Source organism: Zosterops lateralis (assembly GCF_965231275.1).
Source record: "Zosterops lateralis genome assembly, chromosome: 2".
NCBI classification, from domain to species: domain Eukaryota; kingdom Metazoa; phylum Chordata; class Aves; order Passeriformes; family Zosteropidae; genus Zosterops; species Zosterops lateralis.
Genome location: NC_139763.1, coordinates 30,373,495 through 30,389,346, shown reverse-complemented (window position 1 = coordinate 30,389,346; position 15,852 = coordinate 30,373,495). Strand labels below are relative to the sequence as shown.

The window sequence follows — 15,852 nt, the reverse complement described above, 5'->3', positions numbered from 1 at the left end:
GTCTTTATTAAGATCAGCTCTAGGTGGGGGATCGAGGGGTCGTGCACACTGCTGCTGCTCCCGATAGATGACACAGAGAAGGAGGTGTTCAGCTTTGCTGCAGGGCAGACCTGGGCCTTCCGTCCTTGCGGGAGTCTCTGGGAAGAATCCTGGCTTGTTGTCAAGTCTAGGGTAGTCCTGCGGAGAGAGTACTTTTAAGTTATTGTAACCAGACACGAAGCCCCAGTAGGTAGTCTGATGCTTTTCTCTGCTCACTGATGTAGTTTGGAGCTCAGTCTGGGCAATGGCTCGCTTGTTTTAGGGATCTTTTTGATATCAATTCCACTTCCTCTGGGAGCTAAGGCCCATGGGAGTCCTCTTTATTTGCATGCTGGGTGGTGCCATCGGTTGCCATGCGGTTGCCATGGGGGGAGCAATAGGAGGGCACAGGAAAGATACAATTTCAAAGTGGTCCAAGACAAGTATCACTTAACAGAGAAAACATTTAGAAAAGGCATTTGCAATTACAGTAGGTCCGAGATAACAGTATCTAACAGAGAAAGCCTTACAACAGGTAATGGTAAATAGTATCTAACTAAAAGGACACTTCACAGTATTAACACTCAACTGAATTCAGGAACTTTGTATTTTATTTCTTGCAGCTTCATATTGCTGCAATATTGACTTTGGTAAATCTTAGACTATATCAATAACAGTCCAGATCAGAACAAACTGTTGTGCTGTCATTTGTGGTGGTACAATTATGAGCAAGTTGAGCCCAATAATGTTATTCCTTCACAGGACATGTGAAAATTATTGGAGAGTTTAAAAAGTTCAAAATTTTAGATATCATATAAAAATTATATTACCCAGATTGTGCAAGTATCAATGTATCAAGTATCAACTATCTCCATATCTGAGGAAAAAAGAAATAGTATCATGGCAGTCATTACAGAGAGACAGTTTTCATGACATATTATAATATATTTTTTTCTTCACAAATTTATATCCTGTGCTGTTCTTCATTGTAACATGTTGGAAGATTCAACAAGAACAACGAAATTGTTTCAATAAGGATTACTTTATGGGTTTTGTGATGTATGGAACATGGTTGGGGTTTTTCGAAAGCCCTTTCTTAATGTATGTAAAATGTAAAAGCAATCTGTTCCTCATTACCATATACATTGTTATCATTTGGGTAGGTTGATTTCCAATCCCATGAAAAGAATGATGGTTTTTATTTGTGCTCCAGAACAATATAGATTATTTTCACGCTTTTTTTTCTTGCTCAACTGAGACTCAAAGAGTTTTATTTATTCTATTTAATTCACTTTAAGAGCAAAATAATAAGATCTGAAATTACTTAGAACTGGCTACTTTTGTGCTGGCATGTGGAGAAAGCCAGGTATGCAGCTGGAAAAGTAGAGATAATCTGATAACCTCCCCGGTGGAGTCAAACTTTTCCATGTTTAGGGTGCTTTTCCCTATTTATTCCCAACTGTAAGATATAAATACCCTGTGGACACATTCAGTGAAGCACAAAACAGGGAGGCAGTTGTTCCCTGTGATATCAAAGCCACCTGCAGCAACTATTCCAGTTCTATTTGCATTACACAAATGAGCCAAGACTGTATTTTAGAGACCAATTCTTGTTGGCAATCTCCAGGGCTTGTGCCTGTGTATATTTTCCCAGGTGTAACTAGGGTCTCCCTGTTGTTCAAAGGGACTTTAGAGAGGGGCTGCTGCAGAGAGGAGTGGTTCCTCTGCTGTTGAGGGCAGCATACATGGGCTGTGCCCCAGTGTGAGACACACCACACCCAGTAGGGAGTAAAGGTGCAGTGCACCCAAGCCTGGAAAATTGGTAGCATCTCCAGATCCTCCCAGTGTATCTCTAAGAATTGAAAGCAGGTGAAAAATGAACCAACCAACCAATGTACCCACCCCCTCAGTCAACCTGGAATTGGGTGATGGTGAAGTTCTTTTTTTCCCTAATGGTAAATAACTAACATTGTTGTTATTGCAATTGTTGAGAATTGATGAATGTCAATTAAACACTTGTTGGGAAGGATTTATCAGGGACAAGATAAGATTTCTGGTCAAATCAAGAAAGGTAGTCCTTTTCTGTCACACTGACTTGCCAGCAGCTCAGTGGCAGGTTCATGGGTCACTCATGCTTCTGTGAGGTCCTCAACCTGTTGCTTACCCCAGTCCTAGTTCTAATACTACACCTTAACATGTTGATTTCTCTCTTTGTTTTTATTTCACAGAAAAAAAAAGTCAGATCTCTGTTTTAGTCTGATGCTGATGGCAGAATGAAAGCACATTCCAAAACCTTGAAATATATCAGGAATTAATTCTCAAATTCCAGGGGCTTTGGTCAGAGGCTAGGGCACCAGGGATCACTGTCTACTTGGTGGTAAGAGGCAGTAAAATATAGAAGCCAGGCAGTTCATGTTGGTCCTACAAGTTTTCAAGATATTCATGGTAGATTATAGAACAAAAGAGTAGCAATATTGTTAAATTGGATGTAATTGCAAATTGCAACCTTTTCCCTATGTTTACATCATAATCACAGTTTAGCTTGAATCAATCTTCCTTTGCCATTAAAATTTTTAATTTATTTTAGAGGAAGTGTGAGATAGATGCACACAAAACTTTGGCAATACTGTGCAGTGATCATCATTGATTTTTTTAATTACACAATTTACAGACAACACTTTAAGGGCATCACGTAGCTGAAAAATAGCACCTGCAATCCCCTTTTTTTTTTTTTTTTTTTTTTTTTTTTTTTTTTTTTTTAAGAGGCAAGGAAGCAAAATGGAGAGAGGATAAAATCAGAATCAACAAGATGAACTCAGACTGATTCATCCTGGATGATCACTATCTATTTCCCTTTCTTCTCCTGGGAATTCATCTGAACACTAACTCTCACAGTGATTGACTGATTTAGTGGAATCTGATAACATTTCACAGCAGCCCTCCTCCACTGTTTTGCTAGCAAAAAAAAGCCAGACAGCTACAAGTGACTGTGGGCTTGTCAAAGTTTTTTAAAGACACAAAGATAACTATCTTTTAGGTGGTTCTTTAATTTCCAAAGGAGAAACCGGTTCAGGAGCAAGGAAACTCTATGTGTTCTCCTCATCACAGAGCAGGTCTCTCAGACTTCGCAATTGACATATACTTTTGTTCTTAAGGATTTTCTTCACTTTCTCAAAGGACTAAAAACCAGTAAGATGACAAGGCCCGGATTACTAAACATGCTGAGGTCTTTATTCAGACAGAGGAGGAAACATGCAGTGCTTTCCTGAGCTGGTTATGGCCTAATCTAATCCTCAGATAGGAACTTCCTTATGGAGGTTTAAGAAGGGTTTCTGCTGCCGGCTGTGTGAGGGCTTAGGGCCCAATTTGACTACCCACTATTAGGGTAAAACCAAAGAAAGAGCAAAATTTGACCTTTTTTAATTCATCTTTAGATGATTTCCCCTTGTTGCTGGTCACTGAAAGGCTCTGCATAGGCTTACACTGAAAGGCTCCTGTTCTAGGACTGAAAATAGACCATGCATTATTTCATGGGATTAGTATTTAATCAGTTCATTAATATAATATTTAATTTTCCCTTTTATTTACAGGAGCGGCAGGAACCAGCGTGCACACAGGCTGTCCCCGGCAGAGGTGGAGTCCATGAGAGATGTCCTGGCACACAACCTGTACCAAGTGCGACAAAGGGTGTGTGAGCCGCCGCTGTCGCGCTGTGTTTGCAGACCCGCAGCCTTGTTTGCGCTCCCCGTACCGCGGCCCCGGGGCTCCTGCGGGGAGCTGCGAGCCCGCAGCCGGCCGGGGCGGGCAGTGAGGGAAGAACCGCGGCCTTGGGAATAAAGGAAAGCTGCGTTTGGGTGTTTTTTTTTTTTTTTTTTTTTTTTTTTTTTTTTTTTTGTTTGTTTTTTGTTTTTTGTTTTTTAACCATCAAGTTTTCACCCTGACGGCAGCGCGAAAAGCCATGACAATCCGCGATTGAGCTGTAGAGGTCAGGCTTCCCTCGCCGCTGGGCGGTGCGGATGGGCAGCCGCCGTGCCGAGGCTCCCCGGGCTCCCTCCGGGAGCGCAGCCCGGCTGTGGATGCAGGCAGGGGCTGGCGCGGCTCCGGCCGCAGCCAAACCGCGCTGTGCGGGGCCGGCCTGAACACACCGCGCAGCCCTGCGGGCAGCGGCATTCCTCGCACCGCAGGAGGCAAAAAACCCCCAACCAACCAACCAACCAACCAAAACCCAAGGGAAAAAAATTCTTCACTTTCTCCGAGCTTCATTTTACACATTTAGGTGGTTTTTTTCCCTTTGTAAAAGTGGTGTGATAATACCTCACCGGTTTTTTTTTTTTTTTTTTTTTTTTTTTTTTTTTTTTTTTGCGGAAATTCCTAGTGACCCTGATGCAGCCCAGGGTATGGCATCTGCTTAATCCAGTCTCGGGCACTGAATAGACAATTGAGAGCTCACCCACAGCAATGACTGGTAGAGGATGCATTACGATAACTGAGATTATGCTGATAAACAAGGCTAACTTATGTAACACACGTGTACTAGAAAATGCTAGGGCCTGCTCATTTAAATGTGGCATTATTAATATGGTATTCATTCCTAACGTTGTTTGATTTGCCATGGCTAATTATCCTTATGATATTAATTTCTTATCTTACCAGCAACAACTTGCATATATAGTTATCTCTTAGCTTACTGAAATGAACTCTCTCTTCAAAATCAATTACAGTAATGACTATTTGTGCCAGTCATTTCCTGTGTAGTATTGAGAATGGTGTGCTTTTGGAAATGAAAGATTGGAAGGAAAATAATGCCACTTCTAATACTTCTTTGCAGCTCAGAAAAGCTCTTGCTCACCACACCAACCTCACAAAAGATCCTTGCAAATGAAACTGAGATCAGATTCTATTTTTTAAGAGGGCTTATAAACTTCAGTGAATTTTTCTCTTTAAGGCAGATAATTTTTTCCTTCATTTCACTAGATGTATATGATAAACTAAAAAGCTTGTCTTAAGTGATGCTCAGTTTTAGGGTAATATTAATTTGTAGTTTGTCCAAGGAAAGGAAACTGAGCTGTGCATCTCATTCTGGTTAAATTCTTTGTTCCTGAGTGCATCTGAAGCTTGCTCCAGGCTCAGTAATATTAGTACCAAAGCTCAGAGCTGAGTTAACCAGTTATCTCTTTCTTGGGACCTGCCTCATATCTGTAGCTCCCAACTACAGTTGATGAGATAAAAGATGACAAAGACAAGCCCAGAGATGATAACAGCCTTCTTAGGTAGGAATATTTTATGTAACTGCATTTTGAGCAGGCAAGAATCTATCAAAAATGGCATCAAAATGCAGCCCTTGAGGTGTGAGACTTACAGTTGTGTTCATGCTTCCTCCCATCTTGCTCTGCAGTGGTGAGATTTGTGCATGGCTGCATTTTGCCGTATGATAGCAAAGAGATCTGTGTTGGGTCGGTGACCGAGCTGAGGCAAATGTCCCCTTGGCCCTGTGACTGATCAGACTGATTAACATTGTAAATGCAACGAAAATGATCTGGCTGCATTTTCTGTTTCAGGCACCAGCATACAACCGGCACAATCTTCCTACTAACACAAGTGAGAAACAAGCTCAGGAAATCCTCATCCGTCGGGAACACAGCTTGAGGCAAAGTTGCAGGAAGGGAAACAGCTTGCCTTGGGGCAGACCGGTACCTGTTATCCTGTTATCCATGTACTATTTATGTAAAAATGCCTCTGCTTTGTAAGTATGGAAAGACACTAGTTTTAATGTGCTCTTTGCTATAATTAAAGTGGTTATTTTCCTGGTGTGCTCATGCAGCACCTAAAGAAGAAAGAGTTTCACTTAGCATGTGAGCTGCAAAGTTTTCATGTCCAATCTCTATATCTTGGTCAAAAATCAGCTACTTTGACTGTATGTAGTAAAATAATGTAACTTGCATTGATTTTGCATGTGCAAAGTATAGTGTAATCAAAAAAGGCCTGATGCAAAGTCTCTGGCATGTTGATGATTTGGGCTCTCAGTCAGAAGGAGATTTGTGTGACTAAAGGTAGGCGTTGAACAGCACAGACATTTATAGCTGAGATAATCATGGTTAAGGAAGACAAATGAGTTCTTGTTGGATAAATTACTTGTATTCAAATTATTCACCTGAAACAAGAAAGATGAATCTTAGAAGAACATGCTTTTCTCTGGTGACAGTAAAAAAACCCTTTGGCTGTTGTATCAGACAGATGTTCTCACTGGAGCCGAGGTTGAGTTCAACCATCCAAACCAAGCATTGATCCTATGCATACCTCTCAAAATTTGGCTGTGAAGGTGCAGCATTCTGCCATACCTCTTAACTGTTTCACCAAGTAAGTGCCAAGTGGAGGCAGTCACAGGCACTGGACACACTTCTGTCTCCTACCCAGGTTAACACCACGGAGATACGCTACCTCTCCTTGCCTCAGGGTCCACACCAGCCCACCAGAAGAAAAGCCAGGCATGTGACTTTTACAGGTAATAGAAGTGCTTTAGTCTGTATCCTACTCTGTATCCTACTTGGCTAGTTGTTTGGTGGATATTACATGCAAGCTCCCATGGAAGTCAACGGCCTCTTTAAATGAGCTACAGCCTTCTCTCCTTTCTGTTTTGTCTCTGTTGTTTATATGATCATTACTGCAGCAGTTTCTTTTTTGTTCCAGCACCTCCTGCTTTTCTCTTTTTCCCTCTTGAGCAAATATTCCTGTGATCCCTGCAGTTCCACCTGGCCAAGCTCAAGAACACAAATTATCTGTTCCCTGCAGCCCCACAGACATGGCTGGATGTAAAATTATTATGACTCGCTGAACCTGTAGCCCAGTCCAGGTGAGACTGATGGAGCTCCATGCCCCCAGGTCTGAAGGTACCAACACTGCCCAGGTATTCCCAGCAGGCAGCCCCACACCAAAATTCAGTGCTTGTGTACCCAACCACACAGAGAGAGCAGCACAGACATGGCACAGGGGTCACACAAATGCAAACAGCACCAATGGCCTCATCCTCATCCCCTCTCTGGCTGATGAGACTGATAGACTGTTAGTGAAAAATTATAAATACATACATGCTATCTGAATCTTCAGTAGCTGGCCTGAGATACCTGCTCTGCTCAGCAGCTGGCCCTGGAACTTCCCTCTGCACATTTGGTGGCACTTGGGCATGTAAATCACTGGGGACAGAGCCCCATAGCAGCTGCTGGTACACAGATCTACACACATGCACACAGAGACATGGTCTTACACTACACTTCATGTATTGTAGGACCCTCCAGTAGCTGGCCTTGGGCAGCCAGTCTTCCCTGGAGCATCTTCCTGGGTCCCCCAGTCTCCTGCCCCACACACAGGGACACACATACATGCAAACCTGTCTCTTTGGTCCTCAGTCCACATTATGGCCTTACTAGTAGCCAACCACAGATCCCATGGTCTCTTCAGTCACTGCTCTGGACCTCCTGCTCCCTCCAGTAGTCAACCTACAGACCTTCTGCCCTCCTCAGTCTTTGTTCCAGACTGATGGTTGCTCCAGTATGGACTCCCCATTTCTGAAGGTTCATGAGCAAGTAGATGGGGCTGAGCAACCTGATCTGAACGGTGGAAGGTTCCCTGTTCATGGCAGGGGGGCTGCAAGTAAGGGATCTTAAAGGTCTCTTCCAACCCTAACCAGTCTATGATTTTATGAATTATTTCTTTGACGGTGTATATCATTCATACTTTGTAGCAGTGATGCTCCCAAAGAGCTAGGCAGAAGCTCTGGAAATCTGAGAAATCCTATCCTGCCTAGGGTGTAGTATGTCCATGTGGCCTATGACAGCAGTGCTTTACTGTGCCAACTGTGAAACAAACATTACCTTAAAATAATTTAATAGTTTGCATCTGTAATAATTTGTTAAATTTTGACACTGTGACCATGGTTGTTATGAATAAAAATGGGCGGAGGAAATATTAATCTCCATAAACGCCTTTATTAATCAGCTCTTATTAATATTTGCTCGAGGGGTTTTTGGCTGCCCATGGTCGCCGTGGAGGAGGAGGGTCCTTTTCAGCTCTGCTGCAGGCAATTCAACAGAGTTGGAGGACTAACCCTCGCTGGGAACAATCCCAGAGTCCTGACAGTTCTTTGTTTTCTCCTGTGGTCTCATCTCTGGTTTGGTCTTTTTAACTTACGGCTAGTAAGCAAAACCGGAGAAATTAGCTCTTCTGATTCCCCAGGGTCCACACGGCTGAGCATTAGTTCTTATCCGTTTTAATTTTACTTGGTTTTTATTTGATAAGGGTTTTTTTGATGTTAAACTTTATCCCAAGACCCTCTTGGAGTCCTTAATTTGCATGCGGGATCAGCCGGGGTGGGCGCTTGAAGCTCTTGCGGCCGCGTGGTGTCCTGCCGCATCAATGGCGTCTCGGGGGTCTCACGCTGCTTCACAGCGGCGGCAACGTTGTGGGGGTTTGGGCCGGGGCTTGTGCGGTAGGAGGTGGAACGTGGCGGGCGTGGGGTTTTTTTTTTTTCTCTTGAAACGGGGCAGCGGTCCGGCCGGCTCGGGGACGCGCCATCTGGCCGCGGCGGCTGCGGGCGGGCTGCATGGCGGCTGGACGGCCGGGGCGGGCGGTTTCGCAGACTTTGGGTTTTCCCCCGCCAGCTCCCGGCCGTGGACGGGGCTGGGGAGGGACTTTTCCGCGGCGAACCGGGGGGGCGGACGGGCAGCCGGCTCCTTCTTTTCTCTCCGTCAGTGGCAGAGCCGGCGGCTCCGCTGCTGCTCCCTCGCCCCGTCTCCGACCTGGGGTGGCGGGGGGCGCGATGCTTGAGAGTTTTTTTTTTTTTGACGGGAACGGGTTCTTTGTTTTTAAGGTGGTCTGGGAGGAAGGAAAGCCACGGAGGTGGCTTTTTACTGTTACATTATAGGATAAACATTTTAAATTTCATTTTTATCAATGGTCAATACATGTGTTTTTTAATTGTAGTAGAATTTAGACTAATTTTACTCCTCATAGACCTTTGTGCTTATATCCCAGAACCTCCTAGCTTAGGTCGTTAGGAATTGTTTCTTCCATAAACTACTCTGCTACTCTCTAGTTAGACTACAAGAGGCTTTAAGGAAAGTGAAAAAGTATATTCTAGAAATTCAGCAGGATGAGAATACCAGTTATTAGCCCATTGCAGACAAATTTTTACAATGTACTTGTGACAAAACAAGCTGGTAGGAGCAGATCTGACACACCCAAAGTAATCAAAGCACCCCTGGTTTCAGATGAAACTGTTCTCTTCCCACTTGTTAGTCACAGGTCACTGGCAAACTTGATTTTTGATGGATCAGAATTTTCTCCTTTGTCACATTTTTGTTTTGTGCTGTAGGTTTAAAAATGTTTTTAAACCATGTTACTAGCTACACTTGTGAAATTTCAGGAAAATTCAAATTACATAAAGGAACACTCTTGCATTTCACTCTTGCCCTTCACCCTTGCAGTGAAGGCACTGGGCAGGTCTGTGACATACTAAAAGGTAGATGAATGGGCTTGTCTTCTAGGGTTTCAGAGCTGAAATAAAGTAAATAAAATATTTTAAACATCAGCTTTGAGATGAAAATTAGAAATTAGGTCTATATTTGGTTCTTGACTACTTCCTTATTCAATTGTAATTATTTAAAATGCTTCAGTTCCAGGGTATTGTGTTGAATACCCTTTATCTCTGCTTTACAATACCATGGTGTTTCTCTTTTCTCTTCTTTAAAAAATGCATTATTTGTCTATTTTTCTTTAGATCAGCATAGAAGTGGCTCTGATGCTGCATTCCCATTAATATCGAGATCCCAGCCCTGGCTACGGCCTCTGGAAGCAAAGCACCACCAAGAACTGATTCCGATGGCACACTTGGATAGACCAGCAGGTCCATCTGATCTGTCAGGTCGAAGAGGAAATTCGATCAGCCGTCATCGTTTCACCAGAGCAGACAATCTAGCTCCAACTCCAAAGGCTCGGTTCACTCTCAGGGAAGTAGAGGAGTATGAGTCAGAAGAAGAGACAGAAACAATGGCACCAGCCAGGCCATTAGATATATGAGGAGCAGAGAAGATCAGGGTTTGCATCTCTAGGGCCCCTGGTGCGCTGCTTCAAAAGAAATAACAAAGCTTTTATATGAACCAAACTATGATTTTCCTCTGGAGACCAGTGTACTTGTTCTCGTATCACTTTCAAGAGTTGTATTAAGGTACTTAGTGGCTCAGAAAAGACTCAAATTCTTATGTACTTATATCAAGCTTTCTTGCCAAAAAATCACTGCAGGAAAGAGGAGAACATGATATTTGTAGGGGTTTGGAAGTGGATTTGAACAGTGGTAAATGTGTGCATGCAATGCTGCGGGTGGAAGCTGACGCTGCCTTTGTTTCATACCATGGTCTGCATCCAGAGGATAAAAATACAAAAAGGCATCCCTGATATGCGTGAATGCACAGATTGATTACCTCAACTTGCACAGAGGGTTTTTTGTTGTTTTTTTTTGTTTGTTTGTTCGTTTGGTGTTTTTTTTTTTTTGTTTTTTTTTTTTGTTTTTTTTTTTTTTTTTTTTTAGCAACTGCATTCTGGGAAAGAGTTAAAAACAGAAAGACTTTTTTTTTTTTGGCATGTAAATGTCACTGAAGATGCCTAAGCAAGATCTTAGGCCAAAAGGATTTTCAGTGGACACTTTCAGCACTTGGAAACCTCTTGGTAATTCAGGTTTTGGCTCTGCAAAAGTGCATAAATTCATCTACTGTGATGACTCCAAATGTGATACCATGACTCCAGCTACTTAAATCAATTTCAATATGTGGGCTCCTATCACTCTCCTACAGTTGTTTTGGATGAATAAAGGAGGTATCCTTGTATGTACAAATCCAGAGGAGTTTTCAAGCAGGAGTGCTGTCGGGATTTTATATGTAAGCTTGAAATGGCAAGAACATACACAATATTTTTGTGATTCAGCAAGTGGGAGGCTTCCCTGTAAAGTATCTAACTTCTCCATTCCCCACTCCCACCTTGTGTGCCCAAATGGGTGCACCATTTTCCATGCTACAACTGGGTCAGCAATGCAGGTAGGAAGCAAGAAACTGGGATTAAAGGTAGAAGGAGCCTAACACTGTAGTCTGCTGGCTAGCAGAAAAGAGAGGCCCTGTGTTTGTCTCCCAGCTTTTAGTAGTGTGTCTTCCTATATGTTGTACAGAGAAGCTTTTCCTCAAAAAAAAAAAGAAAAAAAAAAAAAAAAAAAAAAAAAAAAAAAAAAAAAAAAAGGCAGAAATAACCAGAGGGATGTGTGCTACAGCACTTGACCTCCCAATCTGTCTATGGAGCTCTCTTCCAAGTGGCTCTATGTGCCCATGCTCCACTCTCAATGGTGGGTCTCCCTAGCAGCAGGAGAAGCAAGAAGTATGGTCTTTGGGATTTTAGGTAAGTCCCAGACACCTAGTTTCTCTGAAGAAGTTCCTTTCTGCAGAATGGAAGCAGCATTTCCACTGTTTTCTGTGTCTTGGCACTACAGTTGAAATGATTTTGTCCAAAGAGATGAATTGAGTTCAGAAGTCCATAAACCACCCTTACAGCTGCACTAAAGTCAAATCTATGGTTAAAGAATGCACCAAGTTCAGGCATTTTTTGTCAAGTTCCCCTCTGTCTTCTCCACTCAGACCTTGCTTAGTTGCCCAACTCAAGGTCTGTAAATGCTACTCTAACAGTCAGAGATTCAAGAGTTATAGATAGCAGGTCTACCTGCATGTTTCTGTTTTTTCTATTGCTGGTACTGCTTGTATGTCCTGGTCCATAAAAGAACTTATTTCTGTTAGTTATGATTTCACATTTCTTACAAAGGGTTTCTGATTCAGGACAGGTAGAAGCTAAACAAACAAACTTGAGAAGCACCACCAGAGGAAGAAAACTCTACAAATCCTTTTCCCCATTTTCTCATGTTTGCAGATTTTATGCTTAGCAGGTTATAATGAATCATCTGTACTGAAACTGTACAAAGCTTTACGAAACTTGAGATCTGTTTGTATTTCCTTATTGTGCCAGAGAAATTATATGACTTCCTTTTATGAAAACAGTAGTACATTATTAAAACAGGAGGATTTTTCTTCTGTACCGATACCGAATTAGCAATGAAATACAGTTCTGTACTGTAAATTCTGAAAATCAACAAATAAACCCAGCTCCACCAAAGGAGGAAGTGTTCTACAGTGTTTTTTAAACAAAAGCCTTGAGCCAGATCTACAGCAAGTTATATTGACATATCATAAATCTAAATTAAAACATGATATTAAGGGAAAGAGTTATGCAAACTCAGGTCTTAAATTGCACTGTGAGCCACACAGTTGCCACATGATGTTTAATTAAGGGCAAAATTAGTACCTATATGATATGGTCTTTGGCCATAGAGGTGCACAGAGTAGGGCAACAGAGGTGTGAAACCTGCTTCTGGATGGCAGAGCTATGGGGGTCCAGGATCTCCAAAACTGGCTGGTGGGTAATATGAACTGCTGGCAATCCTTGGGGACAGAGAGAATGTGGAAATCTGAAAGGAAGGTGAAGAAGAGATAGTGTCTCATCTTCAAAGGGAGATGTCTCTCTCATGAAAGACAGCTTTAATGGAGAAATTACTGTGAGCTGCAAATTCAGCATTTCTTTTTTAAGAAGATTTAATCAACAAATTGTCTGTAGGAACTGGACAGACACAAACTCTCTGAGACAAGGATTAATGGGGTATCAGGAATGGCATGGGAAGGGACTAGACATACAACGTGAAAAAGAGGAGGCTGTGCATTTTGGCCAGTGTATGTTTGACAGATATGCTCAAAATTGACAGCTAAATTCCTCAAATATTTTAGAAGTTGTAGAGCATTGTATAATTACCCATCAGAAGTAGGAGCAAAACATTCAGTTTTTAATTATGGGTTTATATTAGGACTAGAGAAAAATAATAAAATACTAAGACAATTAGTGCATAGATGGAGTCAAATCTCCCTCCTTTGCTTCATTCTTAATCTTCTCATTGATGAAATCAGTGACCCAGAACTTCAGAGAGTGTAAAGCTGTAGAGCGGCTAGAAGTTAATAGAGTGCTCTCAGATTTTGCAGTCTGGCTCCTAAACTTGTAAAGTCTATTTTTAGTTTTCTTTCCAGCAATTAGTAAATAGTACTGGAAGAAAACTTCCATCTGTGCCATTAGTTTCTGTTAATGGCTTTGCTGGCCATCAGCCAAGAAGAAATGCTGCAGATGCCTATATAAAATATGTTCCAAAATATAATGTTGCACATTTTATCTTTTTTCATACTTATTTCTTACTTGTGGACAAAAAAGTTCTCCTGAAAGAAGCACGTTACATTTTAAATAGCAATAACTACAGCAATATTGTATTACAAGTAACTTAATCCATGTCTATATGCTTTCAGGCGTCACCATAAAAAAAAAAAAAGCTGAAATGGTTTAGGGCATGAATTTAAATCCAGTGTGTTGGCATTCTTCAACTCTTTAACCTGGGTCATATCCAGGAACCATGTGCTGATAATTTACAAAGGTAAGTTAATTCAAGACCTTTTTATTTTTTCTTTTCTTTTAGGCTGGTACAGTTCTATTTACTCAGGAATTTAAATTCCACACTGATTTAAGGTGAACTGCCACAGGAAACTCATGCCCAGAAGGCGAAGATTATTATTCAAAATGCAGAGAGGAAATAAGAGCTCAGAAAATTAAGACTTTTTCTGCTTGGGCAGAAGGATAGAGAAGAACAGATGAGTTTCAGAGTTTCAGGAAAGAATAATAATGAATAGCCTTCACCTTTCACAGTAGAGAAAATAGGAGACATACCATGTTGGGGTTTAAGCCCAGCTTGCGACTCAGCCCCATGTAGTCACTCATTCACTCCCTTGCAGTGGGATGGGGGAGAGAACTGGAGGAAAACCTTGTGGGTTGAGATAAAGACAGTTTAATAAGTAAAGCAAAAGTCACACACACAAGCGAAACAAAACAAGAAATTAATTCACCACTTCCAATGGACAGGCAGGTGTTCAGATATCTTCAGGAAAATCAGGCTCCTATACATGTAGCAGTGACTTGTGAAGGCAAACATCATCACTGACTGTCCTCTCCTTCCTTCCTATTTCCCCAACTTTTACTGCTGAGCATGACACTGCACAGTGTGGGATATCCCTTTGGTCAGTTGGTCAGCTGTCCTGTCGTAGTATCCCCAGCCTGTTCATTGGTGGGGTGGGATGAGAGGCAGAACAGGTCTGTGCTCTGTGTACACAGAACTCTGTGTAAGCACAGTTCAGCAATAACAAAAACATCCTGTTATCAACACTGTTTCCAGCAAAATACAGGCCCATATGAGCTACTATGGAGAAAATTAACTCTATCCCAGCCTAAACCAGCTCACACCTGAACAGAACTTGTTCATCAATGAAAAAAGTGAGACAAGAACAGTCATAATGAGAACATATTTTAGTAGTAAAAGTAATTATGGTCAAACAGAATATTGCAGAAAAAGGGAGGGATTTATTGAGGTCAGTAATATGTTGTGACCAGCTGGCAGTACTTTCATATTATTGTATTTTTATAAGCTGTTAGATCTTGTTGCTCTTATTATTGCTGCAGTTATTGCTTTTCAGTTTATATCCCTGGTGAGTAAGAATGTGTAGTAAAAGAAGAATCTCTTCCTTGGAGAACTTAGCAAAAAGGATGCAGCAGCAAGGGGAGTGCCAGTGACCTCCAGAAATACAGGTTAACAGGGTGCACTGGAAGTAGGCACTGCTGTGGTCTCTCCTCAAGGGAAAATGGTGCTGATCCCTGAGCAGTCAGGGGTGCTGCCATCTGTACAGCACCCACGAGGAAAACTGCAGGTTACAGGAAAATGCCAGTAGCAGGATAGGGAAGGATGCTGTGAAAGACCCGAAAGAGTTTCTGAGTCACACTAGGGGAAGACACTGGCAAAGGATGCAGAACCAGGGGCTGGAGGAAGCAACTCCCCTTGTAGCATAGCTCAAAATGCCAGTGACTGGAGCAGGCATGTGTCTATGGAAAAGAGAGAGAAGATGCTGAAACAGATAGAAAAGAGCAAATATCCTGGCGGGAGCTCTAGGTGGACTGATTTAGTGATGTCCATGTGCCAAGGAAGTACACCAGTTTAAATGATGAAAGTTCAGATGTGTTCAGAGCAGCACAGGGAAGCTATGTTAGATTCAGGAAAGAAGGTCAGAGTTTCAGGCTGGAGAGGCTTATAGCAACCATGTTAAATGTGAGAAGGATAAAATTCATATTTACGAAAAGTCAAAGAAAGAGGACTGGTGATATCTATAGGGGAAACCATGAAATTGCTGTGGATGCAAAACGCAACTTATAAGTAACAGAAGATGAAAAAAGTCATGAAATGTTCCTTATTTTCTTGCTGGTGTGTCAGTTTTGAGAACTAACACTTTCAATTTTTTTTCTGCCCAAAAACTTAGATCCCAAAACCTCACATTTTATTGTCATATATGAGTAGAACTACTATTTTAAAGCTTGTGGGTGACTGGAAAATAGCAACAAATATTTTCAAGCTTCCTTTTTTTCATATGAACTCTTTTTAAAATTTTCTATTTACATATATGCGTAAAACACACACACTGAGAGAGGAAAAGCAGATTAACTTATCTTTATATTTTGTTTGCTTTTTAGGTAGGCCAATTATTTTTTTTTTTTGCCAAACTCACTGTATTTAAGAACCTTAAAATTAGAGGTGTTAGGTTATATGAATAATATTCTGAATAGGTTAAAATGACTGAAAGTCTAAGCTAAGTTGTTTAGTTAATTTCATTTTGAGAA

General features: G+C 41.7%; 1 protein-coding gene and 1 long non-coding RNA gene across 5 annotated transcripts in view; one reads left to right on the top strand and one right to left on the bottom strand.

The window, feature by feature from the left end:
- Positions 1-11,305, top strand: part of SLC9A4 (solute carrier family 9 member A4) — a 33,449-nt gene extending 22,144 nt beyond the window's left edge. For 3 of the 4 annotated variants that reach the window (XM_083855811.1, XM_083855810.1, XM_083855812.1), the window contains 4 exons: positions 3,609-3,705; positions 5,577-5,708; positions 6,433-6,520; positions 9,791-11,305. In XM_083855811.1, coding sequence (XP_083711937.1) covers positions 3,609-3,705; positions 5,577-5,708; positions 6,433-6,520; positions 9,791-10,089 — 616 coding nt within the window. In that variant the 3' untranslated portion in view covers positions 10,090-11,305. The remainder of the gene's footprint in view (positions 1-3,608; positions 3,706-5,576; positions 5,709-6,432; positions 6,521-9,790) is intronic. The other variant, XM_083855813.1, reaches the window with a different exon arrangement.
- LOC310906491 lies at positions 87-14,331 on the bottom strand. Its single transcript, XR_014589409.1, has 3 exons — positions 14,037-14,331; positions 13,861-13,954; positions 87-177 (listed from the first exon to the last, which is right to left on the bottom strand). It is a non-coding gene; the product is annotated as an uncharacterized lncRNA (long non-coding RNA).
- Positions 14,332-15,852: the final 1,521 nt, after the last annotated feature.